The 18,964-nt window shown below is 42.0% G+C and overlaps 1 protein-coding gene and 1 non-coding gene across 2 annotated transcripts in view; both read left to right on the top strand.

Moving 5' to 3' along the window:
* LOC124775163 (serine protease inhibitor 3/4-like) overlaps positions 1–18,964 on the top strand; it is a 163,896-nt gene that overhangs the window by 120,029 nt on the left and 24,903 nt on the right. The window contains exons 3-5 of the mRNA XM_047250001.1: positions 1,164–1,371; positions 12,206–12,420; positions 12,988–13,099. Coding sequence (XP_047105957.1) covers positions 1,164–1,371; positions 12,206–12,420; positions 12,988–13,099 — 535 coding nt within the window. The remainder of the gene's footprint in view (positions 1–1,163; positions 1,372–12,205; positions 12,421–12,987; positions 13,100–18,964) is intronic.
* Trnat-cgu lies at positions 14,745–14,818 on the top strand. The gene has a single exon. It is a non-coding gene; the product is annotated as a tRNA-Thr (tRNA).

The raw sequence follows: 18,964 nt of genomic DNA, 5'->3' as shown, positions 1-18,964 counted from the left end.
AGATATTTATTCCTCTAATTTGGGGCTTGTTTGATACTAGTAGACCTGTTTCGCCAAGGAATGCCCTCTTGGCATGTACTAGTATACTTTTTATGTCCTCCTTGCTTCGTTCGTCATGTGCTATTGTGCTTCTAAGGTAGCGGTATTCCTTCAATTCGCCTACTTGATGGTCCCCAATTGTATTGTCATGTTTTTCACTAACCTCATTTCTGCAACTACTCTTCTGTCAGTTCAGTGCGTCATGTCAGATTTAATCTATTTCACTGAGGATAATAATGTCATGAGTAAACCTTTGGCTGATGTTCTTTTATCCTAAATTTTAATCTCACTTCTGATTCCATCTTTTATATCCGTCATTGCTTCTTCGATGTACAGATTAAAATAAAAAATATGGGAGAAAGACTGCACTTCCATCTTACATGCTACTTAAATCGGTCACTCCGTTCTTGATCTTTTATTATTCTATCTTGGTTCTTATACACATTATATATGACCCGTCTTTCCCTATAAGCTTCTTCTAATTTTTCTGAATTTCGAACATCTCTTGCCATTTTATACTGTCCGAGGCTTTTCCTGTGTTGATAAAGCCTATTGTCGTTTCCGTATTTTCTTTAAGTCGTGCTTCCATTATCAAGTGGAACGTCAGGACTGTCTCTCTTTTACTTATCTGAAAGTCATGCTGATAGTCACTTAATAATTACTACACTTTTCAGTTCTTCCGTTATAAAAGAACCGCGACTCATTAAAGCGCTAGATCTCAAAAACAGTCCTTTTTGTTCCGTCGCGTAGAGCGTGAAATTTCCATTTGGAAATCTCCCTGTCCCACAACCATCTCACCTGGTATTTTATTTAGACTACAGGAGCAGGAGTTAGCAGCAACGGGCCGTGTCACCAACAGTCTGTTCAGAAAGAAAAATACGCAATGAAAAATGCATCTTTTATTACGCAGAACTTATGACAACAATCAACATTATTACCGTCATCAGTAGCTGTTAATAATTTATTCACAGATGAAAGTAATCACAGGTTCCGATATCTAGCATCCAAGTTCCTGTCGTTATTATAGCAATAGTCATACAGTAAATAGAAGGCCTAAATAAGTTTTACTTATTAATACTGAGTAATTTGTTTTTATAGTACTAAAGTGCAAACTTTTCTGCCAGGAATCTGAAAATGTATTACTTGACATCGCCAACAAAATATATCTTCTGCATGGTTTCGAAATCAAGAAGGAATTCCGACAAACGGCTGATGGGTTCCTTGCTGGAGTCGAGCAGCTAAACTTTGGTGATTCAGAACAGTCCAGGAAAACAATTAATGACTGGATTGAAGATAAAACTCATGGAAGGATTAAAGATATAATTGGAAAAGGTAACAGAGCTTTTACAACTGTACTTTTGGAAATTATTTTATTTTTTGCTACTCATCTGATAAACGAAGACGATAAAGACGTAACTGCGCCTGTCACCTAACAGCAAAGAAAATTAAGTCATTCACGATATTTTATAGCTTCATTGCTACATTATTCCTCGCAGTCGTATAAAGGCTTCAAAGTAGACACTAGTTTTCCTGCGGTAGTTAAAGCTTATAAACTCAGTTTTGCAACGAGTGAAACTAAATACTATTTTTAAACCAGACTTGTTGAAACTCTAAGTAAGTCACCATTAGAATGTACAGTATTAAACTCTAAGCGAGGAAAGGATTCTAACCCCTTCCCAACCTTTGGCGGCCTGTACTGAGCAACAGAATCACTCCCCCCTCACCCTCCCCCCTTCATAAAAAGTGCTAAGCCCTTAACTTGTCACGGTGAGATCTACTTATGTTTCAATATTGAGCCACATTTAGATCACCTAGTAGGGAGAGATACCGACAGATTTCCAGAAATCCATCATTGTTCACATACCAAAGAAGGTAGCAGCTATAAAATGTGAACAGTACCTAACTTTAAGCCTAATATCACATGCTTTAAGCCTAATATACATGCATAAAAAATTCTCATAAAAATAATTCTGATGGCAACTGAAGAGAAGTTGGTGGATATGCGGAGCGAAGATCAGTTTGATTAGAGAAGGAGATTAGGAACAAGATAAGCGATTCTGGCATTGAGACTCCTTACCGAAAAGCATTTACAGAAAAATAAACCAACTTATATTGCCTCTGTAGACCTGGAGAAGGCATTTGATAATTCTATCTGGCAAGAGATGTCCAGAGTGCTGAGGAAAAGTGGAATGAAGTAAAAGAATGAGCTGGCACTGATTAGGAACTGTCACCAGGAAAAAGAAACAAATATTAGAAAAGGGATAAGACAAGGACGTGCTCTCTCTCCTCCTATATTCAACCCCTACATCCAGGAAACTACAGGCCAGATGGGGATCAAAATTAATATGCAGAAGATAGACATGCTACGTTATGCAGATGATATTGCAATAGTCACGGAGACAAAAGAAGATCAAGAAGAAGTCCTGAGAACAATGGAAAGGATTCTACGCAATCAGCATGGAATGAGAATAAACAAGAAAAAGACTAAAGGCCTAATATGTAGTACAGAAGCAGAATATGAACCTCTGACAATTGGAAGAGATGAACTGTAAGTGATAGAGGAATTTAGCTAGATGGGAAGCAAAATCTTAAGGGATGGTAGAAGCCGGAAATAAATTGTAAGGAGAATACAACAGGCCAAAACTGCATTTAATCTGAGGAGAAACTTACTCACCAGCAAGAACATCAGTCTGAAAATAAGGAAACGTATCATGAAAGCTTTCGGTTGAGGCCCTGTATGGATGTGAAACTTTGACAATGGGAAGAGAAGAGAGAAGAAGAGAGAAGACGTCTAGAGACCCAGGAGATGTTGTGCTATAGAAGGATGATGAAGATCAGCTGGAGAGACAAAGTAACAGATGAAGAGTTGCTCAGAAGAGTACAGGAAACCAGATCTCTGTACGGACACATCCAAACAAGAAGAGACAAACTTGCAGGGCACATTCTAAGACACAACAACATCATTGGAACAGTAGCAGAATGAGCTACTGAGGGAAGGAATCGGCGGGGGGGGGGGGGGGGGGGGGCAACCACGGATTTCATACATGCAACAGATCATGAATGATGCCTGATGTAACACATGGTGGGAATGAAGAGGAAGGCAGACAGAAGAGAGGAATGGCGCTCTGCTGCAAACCAACCTCAGGTTTGAACACTAAAAGAAGAAGAAGAAGAAGAAGTAGTGTCTCAGATCAACGACTCTCGTAAATATACTTACTTTGTGGTTAATTTGTCCAGGTTCGCATGTCGGTGCCTTTATTTGATGTTTGAGATGCTGTTGACATTCAGTGCAAGATAAAAAAATATTGCACGACTTCAATATGCTGTCCTCCGTACTACTGCTTATCACAATCGAAGATGCCGTGTGTCATCTGAAGATGTCGCTCCCAGCCGACTTAATTCACAGGAAAGTTCTGCCAGAACTTCCCACATTAGTAGAGGCAGCTTCTCTTATTGTGTTAGCTGGTGACGTAATTCTTAAGGTGCCTACTATTAAGCCCATCGTCAGAATGCCTTGTATACCAAATTATCATTTAAACAATTTCTCTCGCACCATACTGAGTGAATTGTCTGGGGACAGCGTCTAGAGTAAACGTGACGCCGGCGATTTTTTTCACCAGCTATGAGTTCTGTTCTCCCATCTGTCTGTGTGGAGGATCGTGTAGTCTCTCTGGCCCTTTATCATATTTACTTTTGTTATGGAGTTGTGGGGAAATGTAGGACTGTGGTGATTACGTGCACTGTATTTCACAGTATTTATTAACCACAACATACCTTAAACATACAATAAATATCATGTGGCACAGACAATTAAAATATAGCCGGGATGAATGTCTCGCTTTGCATCGTAGTGTCCAAAGATATGAAGCTTCCTCTCATCTTAATACTGAGTGCCGACCAATAGTCGAACTCGGGGCCTTTGCCTTTCGCAGGCAAATGCTCTACCAACTGAGGTATTCATGCTCGACACCCGATCCGTCCTCAAAGCTATGCTTCTGCCAGTACCACGTCTCCTACCTTCTAAACTCCACAGAAGTTCTCCTGCGTAAGCTGCGGGACTAGCACCCCTGGAAGAAAGTATATTCCCGAGACATGGCTTAGCCTTAGCCTGGGGGACGTTTCGGAATGAAGTTCTCGGCCAGGAAGTTGTTAGTTAGGCCATACTCCGGCGCAGATTGAGAAATTCGCTCTTGAAACATCCTGCAGGATGTGGCTAAGCCATGTCTCCGCAACGTACTTTGCTCCAGAAGTGCTAGTTTCGCAAGTTGCGCAGGAGAACTTCTGTGAATTTGGATAGTAGGAGAAGAGGTACTGGCGAAAGTACAGGAAAGTAAAGCTGAGACGACGACTCCTGACTCGTGCTTGGGTAGCTCAGTTAGCAGAGCACTTGCACACACAAGGCTAAGGTCCTGAGTTCGAGTTTCTGTCTGGCTACGAAATTTGCTCTCGTTTTTATTTTTGGTCATCAGACTTCTGACTGGTTTGATGCGCTCCGCCACGAATTCCTCTCCTGTCCCAACCTCTTCATCTCAGAGTAGCACTTGCAACCTACGTCCTCAATTATTTGCTGGATGTATTCCAATCTCTGTCTTCCTCTACAGTTTTTGCCACTTACAGCTCTCTGTAGTACCGTGGAACTCATTCCCTCATGTCTTAACAGATGTCCTATCATCCTGTCCCTTCTCCTTATCAGTGTTTTCCACAGTTTCCTTTCCTCTCCGATTCTGCGCAGAACCTCCTCATTCCTTATCAGTCCACCTAATTTTCAACATTCGTCTGTAGCATCACATCTGAAATGCTTCTATTCTCTTCTTTACCAGTTTTCCTACAGTCTATGTTTCACTACCATACAACGCTGTACTCTAGATGTGCATTCTCAGAACTTTCTTCCTCAAATTAAGGCCGATATTTTATATTAGTAGTCTTCTCTTGGCCAGGAATGCCCTTTTTGCCATTGCTAGTCTGCTTTTGACGTCCTCCTTGCTCTGTCCGTCATGGGTTATTTTACTGCGTACGTAACAGAATTCCTTAACTTCATCTACTTCGTGACCAAAAATCCTGATGTTAAGTTCTTGCTGTTCTCATTTCTACTGCTTCTCATTACCTTCGTCAGTCATTAGACTGTTCATTCCGTTCAGCAGATCATGTAATTCTTCTTCACTTTCACTCAGATAGCAATGTCATCAGCGAATCGTATCATTGATATCCTCTCACCTAGAATTTTAATTCCACTCCCCAAACTTTCTTTTATTTCTATCATTGCTTCCTCGATGTACAGATCGAATAGTAGGTGGGAAAGGCTACATCCTTGTCTTACACCCTTTTTAATATGAGTACTTCGTTCCTGGTCGTCCAGTATTATTATTCCCTCTTGGCTGTTGTACATATTGTATATGAGCCGTCTCTCCCTCCCTCCAAAACGTTTAGTAAATGTGGAGCTTTTGCTTGACGGCGCAGCACTTTGTGTTTCAATACGTGTATCCAGGGCAGGGACGAGTGCCATAGCGCTGAGACACTCTGCACACTTCCCCAAACGCCACGGCACACTATCTGCGCACGAGGAGTGCCGCATTGAAAAAGAAATGCAGTCGCATTGCATACGACTGGTTTTTGATTTTCATGTTTCGCAAGAACGTAGATCGGAAACAATACATATTTGTAGTACAGTGAAGAGTCAAAGAAACTGGTACACCTGCTTAATATCGTGCAGAGTCCTGCGAGCACGCAGAAGTATCGCAACACGACGTGGCATGGACTCGACTAATGTCTGAAGTAGTGCTAGAGGGAACTGGCACAGTGAGTCCTGTAGGGTTGCCCATAAACCCGTAAGAGTACGAGGGGTGGAGACCTATTCTGAAGGCCGGCCGGTGTGGACGTGCGGTTCTAGGCGCTTCAGTCTGGAACCGCGCGACCGCTACGGTCGCAGGGTCGATTCCTGTCTCTGGCATGGATGTGTGTGATGTCCTTAGGCTAGTTAGGTTTAAGTAGTTCTAAGTTCTAGGGGACTGATGACCTCAGATGTTAACTCCCGTAGTGCTCAGAGCCATTTTGAACCTCTTTTGAACAAGACGTTGCAAGGCGTCCCACATATGCTGAATAATGTTCATGTCTGGGGAGTCTGGTGGCCAACGGGAGTCTTTATACTGAGAAAAGCCACTCTGTAGCAATTCTCGACGTGCGGGGTCTCGCGTTGTCCTGCTGGGATTACTCAAGTCCGTCGGAATGCTTGATGGACATAAACGGATGCAGGTGATCAGACAGGATGCTTACGTACGTGTCAAAGTATCAGAGTCGTATCTAGACGCATCAGGGGCCCCATATCATTCCAACTGCACACGCCACACACAATTACAGAGCCTACTGACCTGTAGGGTCCATGAGTTTTTTTGAGGTTGTCTCCACACCCGTACACGTCCATCCGCTCGATACAATTTGAAACGAGTTTCCTCCGACCAGGCAACATGTTTTCAGTCATCAACAGCCCAATGTTGGTGTTGACTGGACCAGGCAAGGCGTAAATTTCTGTGACCTGCAGTCGTCAGGGCACACGAGTGGACCCTCAGTTCCGAAAGCCCAGATCGATGATGTTTCGTTGAATGGTTGGCACGCTCAGCATTGAAATATGCAGAAATTTGCGGGAGGGTTGCACTTCTGTCACGTTAGACGATTCTTGACGGATCTTTTACCGGCCGCAGCGATTTCGGAGATTTGATGTTTTACCGAAGTCCTGATATACGCGGTACACTTGTGAAAATGTCGTACGGGAAAATCCCTACTTCATCGCTACCTTGGTGATGCTGTGTCCCATCGCTCGTACATCGACTATAACACCACATTCAAACTCACTTAAATCGTAATAACCTGCCGTTGAAGCAGTAGTAACCGATCTAACAGCTGCGACAGACATTTGTTGTCTTACATAGGCGTTGCCGACCTCAGCACCGTATTCTGCCCGTTTACGTGTCTCTTTATTTGAACACGCATGCCTATACCAGTTTCTTTAGCGCTTCAGTGGATTGTTTAATTATTTTTGGTACGCTGAATACATAATATACTTTTTTCTCTGGTGCAGACTGTCGGCATATGGACAGACTCAGACAGTTTCACAAGTTTTCGCGCTCAGGTTGCCATTAATCGCGACTTATTTAGTTTCATAAACGAAATATGTCGATGGAATTGTCGTAGCACTTTTGTAACCTCATTATGGATACGTAGAAACGCTACCTCAGGAAAGCAATGTAGACGTCCTGGAAAGTTTTAACGTAAAAGGATTTGCCATTAAAACGAGAATTACCTCACACATGCGCAGGTGTGCTTTGAACTGGAACGGCAAACGGTTTCGAAAACAGCTCGCAAACATACGTAAGAGTGTCAGTTTGCTCAAAAAGTTTGGTAACTATCTTCCTAATTCTTTCAGGGTGTGAGGGTACTGGCGTGTAGTATCTGTAAGTGGTTGGTCTTTGGAGGGCGACAATGCCCAGTGGCGCAGAAAGTCGCAAGAAGAAGCAGTTGTTGAAAGGCTGTGTTAGGAGTAGGCTGCGTGAGCCAAAGGCGGTTGTGTAGCAAAGGATTTATCTCTATGTTTAATAGTACTGGCACACAGTTTGAATAATAGTGTGTTTATGTTTGTGCAGTGTGATAAAGGAAATAAATTAAATTCTGCCAGTTCTTAATGCGTCTCCATCAGTTGGTACCGCACCGTTGCATTTAACACTGAACGAAAGTCTCGATATACACACTCAACTAATACAAGAGGAATGTAACATAGTTATCATTAATTAACCCATATAATCTCCAAGGAGACGGGAACTTATAAAGGCTACAGTGAGTTCTTCAGGCGTCGCGTTTTATTTAACGGTAATGAGCTTAGGGAATTGGACTGTGTTTGTCAGAATGTGTCCCTTCTATAACGCTATTTTCTTTTTGAATGCATCGCCATGAAATTAGAAAGAAGTCGCTTCTCCCCCTACATTGTCTTACTGTGGGCAGCGTGCAGTCAAAACCACTTAAAATTCTAGGTCTTCAATTCATTTCATATGTTCCAAATTTCGTCACTGCACTCCCTTTTCCTTCGCAAATTCAACAATAGAGAGTTTTAAACCAAAAATTCATTCCAGGCATGCCCCTTAACCAACGTACTTCGCAGTAACATATAAAGTCTCCATACTGTTCGTTCAGTTCCATCGAAAACTGTGGCAACTGACAGTGGAATAAAGCGTGCAACTTCTGAAATTTTACTATTCGTAGCACCGATTTCTTCACGCCTTCATGCTTGCAAACTTAGTAAAAAGTGGTTCTTGATGTACAGAAATTGCTTCCCCATGGTTTCATTGCAAATTGGCAGTACCCATCGCTTATGCGAATGCGTAATACATATTAAGAATTCTCATCTGTCTCTTCTATTATTCCCATCCATTTTAAAGGCTTGTGACGATCGATCGCTAGAGTCCTTCTTTTTATGCAAACATCCGGTGGAACTGCGAACGTCAACCATACCACGAACAAAGAGCTAAGGGTAAACAGCGCTGATACCACGATTTTGCCAAACTGAAGAGAGCTGTGCCGACCTGAGAGTGCCGCACCGCAATACTGAATGAAATGTCGGTCTGTGTCAATTAAGTCCGGGAAGCACCAAGCACAGCCGTTACAAGCGGAGCCTTGGACCGCACACTCGGCCCGCGTGAAGTTTGGCACGTGACGGCCAGTCCTTATCTAGGGAATGGCCCACAAGCCCTCCTATGTATCTACCAGTCCATACCCCCACGCGTGGTACTTTGTTCTCCATTCCCCCTTCCAATGTAAATATGATATTTGGATGTTCAGAATTCGTATGATCCAAGAATTGTTTTTATGCGTCCGTTCTGTGATATCAGCAGGGCCGAAGTGGCCGTGCGGTTAAAGGCGCTGCAGCCTGGAACCGCAAGACCACTACGGTCGCAGGTTCGAATCCTGCCTCGGGCATGGATGTTTGTGATGTCCTTAGGTTAGTTGGGTTTAACTAGTTCTAAGTTCTAGGGGACTAATGACCTCAGCAGTTGAGTCCCATAGTGCTCAGAGCCATTTGAACCATTTTTTTTCTGTGATATCAGATTTAAAAGTTAAAATTTGGCTCCGGCACCATGATCGCTATCGTTCGTCGACATCATCAGCGGAGTGGAAGAGTCTGTCATAACCTCCCTCGCAATGCAGAGGACAAGGTAAGCCCAGAACGTAGTATGTTTAACTCACCAGAGTCCCGTCAGCTGAAAAGAGAATCAGGATCTTCAAAGCTTACAAAATAAGTATTTTTCCAGAGTGAATTCTCTCTCTGAAGCAGAGTGTGGGCCGATTTGAAACTTTCTGGCAAATTAAAAGTACGTGCCCGACCGGGACTCAAACCAGGTACCTTTGCCTTTTGCTGGCAAGCGCTCTGCTGACTTAGCATTCGTCAGGTGGCAGATGAGGTTCTGGCGGGAGTAAAGCTATGAGGGTGCGTCGTGGGTCGTGGTTGGACAGCTCAGACGGTAGAGCATTTGCCACTGAAAGGCGAAGGTTCCAGGTTCGGATCTCCGTCGGGCACAGAATATTAATCTGTAAGGAAGTTTCAATGAGGAACCAATCATATTAGCGAAGGATAGATGTAATGCTCTTGTGATCCTGGGCCCAGTATGGCATTAACTGCCTCTCACAGCCGGTGCGCACGCAGCCGAGTGTTGTGGTCTTCAGTCAGAAAACTGCTTTGGTGCAGCTCTCCATGCTACTCTATTCTGTGCAAGCTTCTTCATCTCCCAGTGCCTACTGCAACCTACATCCTTCTGAATCTGCTTAGTGTATTCATCTCTTGGTCTCCCTCTACGACTTTTCCCCCCACGCTCTGCTCCAGTACTTAACTGGTGTTCCCTTGGTGCCTCAGAATGTGCCCCACCAACCGATCCCTTCTTTTGGTCAGGTTGTACCTCAAGTTTCTCTTCTCCCCAATTCTAGTCAGTATCTCCTCATTAGTTACGTGATCTACCCGTTTGATCTTCAGAATTCTTCTGTAGAACCATATTTCAAAAGATTTTATTTTCTTCAGGTGTAAACTGTTTATCGTGCATGTTTCGCTTCCATACATGGCTACACTCCATACAAACACTTTCAGAAAATACTTCATAACACTTCGATGATGGCAAATTTCTCTTCTTCAGCGACGCTTTTCGTGCCATTGGCATCCTCTGTACTTCAGCCGTCATCAGATAATTTGCTGCCCAAAGAACAACATTCATCTACTTGTTTAAGTACCTCCTTTCCTAATCTAATTCCTTCACTATCACCTGATTTCATTCAACTACATTCCATTATCCTCGTTTTGCTTTTGTTGATGTTCATCTTATATCCTACTTTCAAGATACTGTCCATTCCGTGCAAATGCTCTTGCAAGATCTTTGCTGTTTCTGACAGGATTACTATGTCATCAAGTAACCTCAAAGTTCTTATTTATTCTCCATGGGACTTTAACTCCTATTCCAAATTTTTCTTTTGTTTCCTTTACTGCTTGCTCAATATATTTTAGCCCTGCCACCTTTAGAACCTGAAAGAGGGTATTTCAATCAACATTGTCAAAAGCTTTATCAAGTCTAAGGTTTGCCATTTCTTCACGTAACTTCTATGAGAAGTCGTAGGGTCAGAATTGCCTCGCGTGTTCCTACATTTCTCAGGAATCCAAACTGATCTTCCCGAAGTCGGCTTCTACCAGTTTCTTCTGTACAGGATTCGTTTTAGTGTTTTGCAGCCGTGACTTATTAAACTGATACTTCGGTAAATTTCACACCTGTTGGCTCCTCCTTTCTTTGGAATTGGAATTATTACATTCTTCAACCGAGTACTGAAAGTTTATTTAGTGATATTCGGCTAGCACAGCTTTTCCGTTCAGTAGTTCAGGGGGTGCACTGTTTATAAACGTTGTGGAGTCAGTCGTTTCGGTAACTGATGACCGGATTTAGTTACCTGATTTGTAGGATGCACTTTGCATCTGTGAACAGTATTTGTTCTTCCGAGTTCACTTTCAATCGGCACTATCCGATATGCTCTTCTCTTGACCATTGGCAATATTCATTTCGCGATCCTAAAATTGGTGCCTAGGTTGGAATTAAACATAATTGTCTCTTTAACTTTGCATGCATTTGTATCTTGTTGGAGTTTTTCGCATTTGAATTAATACCAAGGGAAATAAATAGCACCTTTTATAAGCGTACATTTTTATTCATTAGTTAGATGCCTCCCTTAACTAAAATATGGTGTCGTGTGGCTGACCTGTGTATTTCATACACGACTATCAACTTTAAAGGTGGGCCTAATCTGTTCAGTTCAGGTTTAATAAGACGTTATCTGTTGCGCGACTTGTTCATTACCTTTCAAAAGTAAATTCGCATGATTTCATGTGGAGCTTCACTCCGTTTTCCGATTACGGTGATTTTAATTTTGCATCTCAGGGGTGTGCACTACTACAACCACAACCACCCCGCCTCACACTTGGCTTCACAGAGCTCCGTAAAACAGCCTCTAAGTTACATCAGCCTTCAGCTCTTATCTCATACTGAAATACTCTGCAATATTGTATTTCTTGCACTGAGGTAGAACGTATTAAAATACGAAATTTAACTTCACATTCGGTCATACTAAATGCATGTCACTTCCAAAATTTTCGTAGTATCATTAATCGTTTTCTCTATGGCGTACAAGACGACAGGACGAACTCTGTTCACAAAACGAAGGACTATGCAAAGTTCGCAAAACGATAATTGCGCAAAAGATGGCGAAATTAAGTGTCCTTGAGCCGGCAACCTTACAATTGTTGCAAAGTGGGACACTTTAAATATCCTGCGCCGTAACGCAACTGAAGTGTTTATGTGTTCTCACCCGACAACATTTTCGCCACAAACTGAATGTTTATGTGTTCTCACCCGACAACATTTTCGCCACAGAATTACCAGTGGTGTGGAAACAATTAAGATCTTGAGTAAAAATGTCATATGGCACAGAGAAAAAACGAAAATTGGGTATTGCTTTTCGCCTTATCTCGTAACAATCGTTTCTTATGCATTATATTTTGTAAAATAACCAATGTAGCTTTTGTTGTAATCCTGTATATGATAAGAAAAGTAAAAATCTTTTTCCCTTTTCTACATCTGCTGGTTCACTTTCACAGATACTTTGGATACTTACACACTCATGGTGATTGTCAACGCGATTTACTTTAAGGGTGAATGGCATAGGGTATTTTCCGAGGACACAACAAAGCCTGCACCTTTCCATTTACCGTCCGGAACGACAGAAGATGTTGACATGATGTTCATCGAGGACTATTTCTCGTATGCTGATGTAAATGAACTAAATTCGCAGGCGCTTATGCTTCCTTACAAGGTAACTCATAATTCTTTGAGTTTTATTTCTTCACGTAACTTTAGGAATGAGAGGTACTACTCGTGAAACTTAAGTAGTAAGAACTTCCGTAAGTATGTCAAAGGACAGTACTGTCTCAAATTAAAAACGGGTAGGCTTTCAAGGCTTGTGTCAGTCACATTAAAATCTTCCTTAGTCTATTATCGCGTCATCCTATAAAATACTAAAAATGTTAAAATGTTAAAACAAGAGACGGTTCGCCGTGTTGCATCGTCTGTCCTCAGGGTCCTGATGAATACCACTGCAACACGGCCGAAACATCACTTATTTTAGTGTTTCAATATTTTAAGTGTTTTATGACGTCACAGTACATCCAGAACGATTTCGATGAGGCTGTAGGGCAAGTTCTAGTTACCTTCTAACATTAGCACTGTAAGTTGCATAGCATTACACGAATGTTGTTATAACACTAATGGACCAGTTCTTCAATTTTAAATTCCGAATTATTTTTTCACCATGTTACAAATAAAAAAATATACCGTAAATATATTTTACAATAACCTAATCAGTTTACTTTTTCTTTTGCAGGGTTGCCGGCAGAATATGATCATATTGCTGCCAAAGAAAGTGGACGGTTTGCAATACCTCGAGAGAAATCTTGACAGATTTGATCCAATGGAAGTTGTGAAGAGAATGACCAGTAGGAAAGTCGAAGTGCATTTGCCGAAATTCAAAATGGACTATTCCAAGTCTTTAAACGAGACTCTGATAACAGTGAGTTTAAAATTTTCAAACTTTATATTACGTAAGACAAAATTTTAGAATAACACTTAATGCAAATTGTGGCTTTACGTCACAAAATCTTTCTAAAAGTTTTGTAGCACCCTCGACCAGTAGAGCTGAAGCATACGACGATACAGGCGCTCCCGGTAAGGTGGCAGAAGGGCATCGCATTCAGTGGAGATTATGTTGAAAAATAGGGTTTTGTAGCCAAAAGAAGGGGAATAATATGTTGTATTGGAATCCTGAATAGAACCAACCTGGTCTCAGAATAAAATGTTGCATACTTACTGAACGCCCCTTGTAAATTTGATGTTTCGACGGGAACTTCAGCAACCACCCTTTCCAGTATGACTCGTTTTACCACTGGGCCACCTCCCTCGGTAATTGTCTTGGACTGAAACTGCAATGATAAGGTGGCATCCTGCTAACTGTACGCCCACATTTTTGTTGGCGTACGTGTAGTCGAATGCTGTACCAGATAATATTGCCTGATGATCAGTTTCATATCCACGGAACTGTGGTTATTGGTGAGATATGCCCACCATAATTTCCATATTTTTAAGATTATCACATACTTCTACGATGTAACGTTGAAGCCAACTCATCACCACCCTCCTTCGGTTTACTGTGGTAGTTCCGTGTTTTCAGAATCTCCGTGATGCTCTCCCATGGACCAAACAGAGCTGTGACCATTCGTTCTGTCCTTGTTTGTATACTTCAAAATCCACTGTTAGTCCTGTTTTTTATGGATCCCGCACACTTCAGCAATATTCTCTTAAGGGCGACACGAGTGCTCTGTAAGCAATCTTGACGAGTTGCACTGGTTAGTGTCCTACCAATCAGTCGCTTTAACTACGACCGAGCCTATATGATCGTTCTGTTCATGTGACCACATATTATGACACCCATATATTATAAGTAATTGAACGATTACAATTGTGACTCATTAATACTGCACACATAGCACACTACATTTTTCATCGTTTTGTGTAGAGTACACTTTTACATTTATGAACATTTAAAGCTACTTGCCAATCTTTGCAGTCCTGAGAAATCTTACTCGTATTAAGTTTAACTGAATATTTGTACAGCTTTCATTAGGCGCTACTTCATTACAAACAACTTCGTCACATGTAAAACAGTCTAAGATTGCTGCATTTATATTGTCTGTCAGGACATTTGTATAAAATATGAACAGGAAGAATCGCAACACACTTCTCTGGAGCAAGTCTGAAGTTACTTCCACATCCGTCCATGACCCTACATCCGAGATAAAATGTTGTATATACCAAGATGGTATCTGTCCTTTCGGACATGTACGAAAGAACAGATACCATCTTAGTATATATATAATTAAGGCTCACCGGTCACTCGACCATCTTCTTCTTCTGTGCGAATGCACAAACAGTGCCCGAACTCTTACGGGAATCGGCAACGCGCCGCGAGTAATGAGTATAATGGGCGGGGGCACTACGAATGTAGTGCGGGACGATACGTTGAGAATGTGGGTTTCGCGGGAGGCGTGCCAGAGATAAATCCCTGCAGTCGCGCTATTCTCTGTGTCCTCGGTGGCTCAGATGGATAGAGCGTCTGCCACGTAAGCAGGAGATCCCGGGTTCGAGTCCCGGTCGGGGCACACATTTTCATCTGTCCCCGTTGACGTAAGTCAACGCCTGTAGGCAGTTAAGGGTGTTCATTTCATTGTAATTTCATAAAATGTTGTGCCATCCCTACCAACAAATTCTCAGTCCAGTAATAATTTCGTTTGGTATCCATTTAATCATAGTTCAGATAACAAACGTAGGTGTGGTACTGAGTCAAATGCTTTCTAGAAGGCAGGAAGTATTGCATCTGCGTCGCTACCTTGATCCGTGGCTTTCACGATGTCATGTGACAAATACTGAATTGCGATTCGCATGAATGACGCTTTGTAATGGATAATCGGTAATCGATGCTGCCTTGAGATCATTCGTTTAAAGATACCTCTCTCTCCCCCATCCCACTGTCTCTGTGTGTGTGTGTGTGTGTCTGTACTGTAAGTCAGAATCACATCAGACATAAACGGCAATTTTTCTGAGCTGTATTATGTAACCGATGTATGCTAGCTATGGTTACTTCATAGACAATTGCTTTAGAAAATTTTTCTTTGTGTAAGTTTTCAATCATAGCTTGCAGGCAAATATTTCTTTGATAAAATAAACACGTAAGAATGTAATTGCCTTTCATTAATTTAATAAATTATCATAAATACTTTCACACAATGTGACAAACACAACTCAGAGTTCTGTTTCATCGTTTGCTATCGTTATTCTTGTGATATCGAAAATACCGTTATTACTGTTTCTTGATTATAAGTATTATACATCAGTTTGTATGGCAACGTGGGAATATAAATACATTGCAATCCACTTATGGACGTTCAAACTATTCTGTGTCGAAATACTCGTATCACTGTTTGTCAATCGACTCTCTGTCGTCTTCGATGAAACGCAGGGTGTAGAAATCCTGTGCACAGCAACTCTATTTGAAAGCGAACTAGTTTTAATAGCAAAAGCTGTAGAAAATGAAACGTGTAAAATTATTCGACTGAGTTTCTATAACAGAACTTATATTTTACAGCCTTTAGACTGTTTTTCAAAAACACTGTTCACGTACTATTACTAACTAATAGCGTCATTAAAATTAGTTAACTGAAGACATGTAAATAGTGTCACATGTGATGCTTAGCTGCTTGACATAGTGCAAGATCAAGGAACATATTTCTTTGAAGCCACAAAGTAATATATTAGTATCCACCATGAAAATTGAGTCTTAATGATTTTTAAATAATTTCGTGAACCAGGTCTTCATGTTGATTGATTTGGACTTCCAAATTTAAATTCCAGCTCGGGATGAGTTCCATATTCGATGCGGGCAGAGCGAACTTGTCTGGCATTGGTGATCGACACCTTGTAGTGAGCAAGGTCATACACAAAGCTTTCATAGAGGTCAATGAGAGAGGTACCGAAGCAGCAGCCGCAACAGGTGAGTGATTTAAAAACTACTTATGAATTACAAGGATTGGCTAACTTCTTTTCTGACACCTCACGTTGTCGTATCTGACGTCTGAAAAGGCATGATCACTGGCTTTCGGGCCAACGGTGCAAGTATTTTCGAAACGGCTAGATTTGTGAACAGTTCGCGTGCAGCCGCTTTTGAAGTATACCGTGCATGGCAAAATGACACCAACCATTACAGGCTGCGAGGCAAATGTGGGGACGATCTCCACCCCCAAAAGCAATTTGATTTTCCCCTGTACGATGGGTTCTACCAGTATGGCTATGTAGCGTGTCACACGGCTGGCAGTGTGCATGCGTGGTTCGAAGAGCAGCTGAGTGAGTTTACCGTACTCCCCTGGCCACCGTACTCCCAAGATTCATACCCACACGAGAATGTGTGGGGCCATAAGGTGTTCTGCACGTCTTGCGCTGCAAAAGATGGTTATTCAGGCTTCTGACAGGTGGCCACATTAATGTGACTGTACAATATACAGGGTGGTCCATTGCTCGTGACCGGGCCCAATATCTCACGAAACAAGCGTCAAACGAAAAAACTACAAAGAACGAAACTTGTCTATCTTGAAGGGGGCAACCAGATGGCGCTATGGTTGGCCCACTGGATGAAGTTGCCATAGGTCAAACGGATATCAACTGCGTTTTTTAAATAGAAACCCCCATTTTTATTACATATTCGTGTAGTACGTAAAGAAATATGAAGGTTTTAGTTGGATCACTTTTTTCGCTTTGTGATAGATGGTGCTGTAATAGTTACAAACACATGGATCACAATTTTAGATGAACAGTTGGTAACAGGTAGGTTTTTTTAAATTAAAATACAGAACGTAGGCACGTTTGAACATTTTATTTCGGTTGTTCCAATTGGATACATGTACCTTTGTGAATTTACCATTTCTGAGAACGCATGCTGTTACAGCGTGATTACCTGTAAATACCACATTAATGCAATAAATGCTCAAAATGATGTCCATCAACCTCAATTCATTTGGCAATAAGTGTAACGACATTCCTCCCAACAGCGAGTAGTTCGCCTTCCGTAATGTTCGCACATGCACTGACAATGCGCTGGCGCATGTTGTCAGGCGTTGTCGGTGGAGCACGATAGCAAATATCCTTAAACTTTCCACACAGAAAGAAATCCGGGGACGTCAGATACGGTGAACGTGCGGGCCATGGAATGATGCTTCGACGACCAATCCACCTTTCATGAAATATGCTGTTCAATACCGCTTCAACCGCACGCGAGCTATGTGCCGGACATCCATCATGTTGGAAGTACATCGCCATTCTGTCATGCAGGGAAACATCTTGTAGTAACATCGGTAGGGCATTACGTAGGAAATCAGCATACATTGCACCATTTAGATTGCCATCGACAAAATGGGGGCCAATTACCCTTCCTCTCACGATGCCGCACCATACATTAACCCGCCAATGTCGCTGATGTTCCACTTGTTGCAGCCATCGTGGATTTTCCGTTGCCCAATAGTGCATATTATGCCGGTTTACGTTACCGCTGTTGGTGAATGACGCTTCGTCTCTAAATAGAACGCGTGCAAAATATTTGTCGTCGTCCCGTAATTTCTCTCGTGCCCAGTGGCAGAGCTGTACACGACGTTCAAAGTCGTCGCCATGCAATTCCTGGTGCATAGAAATATGGCACGGGTGCAATCGATGTTGATGTAGCATTCTCAACACCGACGTTTTTGAGATTCCTGATTCTCGCGCAGTTTGTCTGCTACTGATGTGCGGATTAGCCGCGACAGCAGCTAAAACACCTACTCGGGCATCATCATTTGTTGCAGGTCGTGGTTGACGTTTCACATATTGATGAACACTTCCTGTTTCCTTAAATAACGTAACTATCTGGCGAACGGTACGAACACTTGGATGATGTCGTCCAGGATACCGAGCAGCATACATATCGCACGCCCGTTGGGCATTTTGATCACAATAGCCATACATCAACACGATGTCGACCTTTTCCGCAATTGGTAAACGGTCAATTTTAACACGGGTAATGTATCACGAAACAAATACCGTCCGCACTGGCGGAATGTTACGTGATACCACGTACTTATACGTTTGTGACTTCTATAGCGCCATCGATAACAAAGCGAAAAACGTGGTCCAACTAAAACATTCGTATTTCTTTACGTACTACACGAATATGTAAAAAAATGGGGGTTCCTATTTTAAAAAAAACGCAGTTGATATCCGTTTGACCTATGGCAGCGCCATCTAGCGGGCCAACCATAGCGCCATCTGGTTTCCCCCTTCAAGCTAGACAAGTTTCGTTATTTGTAATTTTTTCGGTTGATGCTTATTTCGTGAGATATTTGGCCCGGTCACTATCAATGGACCACCCTGTATATTTCTTAGCATAACCTCAAACAGCAATTTGGCACCTTAGTTCACACAAGCTACATGTTTTAAGCTAATATCAAAGCCGGTCAGACAGAAGCATAGACATCATTTCTCAGAATTCTTCTAAATCGTTCCTTGTTTTGTTTCGGTGTGTACCAGATGTGTGCTGGAATGTGAGTACGATTAACTGCTTAGCTACTTTTCTCGTGACTGGTACGGAGATACCTTCATATTTAAATAATTCTGTTCTATGTGCAGATTATTTATGTACATTTCATTTTCTCCTAGTTCCTTCTCCCTAAATGTCACTCTTCGTTCTGTCTAATTAGAGACAAATATCAGTTTCATCTTCGCTAGTT

This window comes from Schistocerca piceifrons, chromosome 2, assembly GCF_021461385.2.
Source record: "Schistocerca piceifrons isolate TAMUIC-IGC-003096 chromosome 2, iqSchPice1.1, whole genome shotgun sequence".
NCBI classification, from domain to species: domain Eukaryota; kingdom Metazoa; phylum Arthropoda; class Insecta; order Orthoptera; family Acrididae; genus Schistocerca; species Schistocerca piceifrons.
This window is presented reverse-complemented; position numbering and strand designations above follow the sequence as displayed.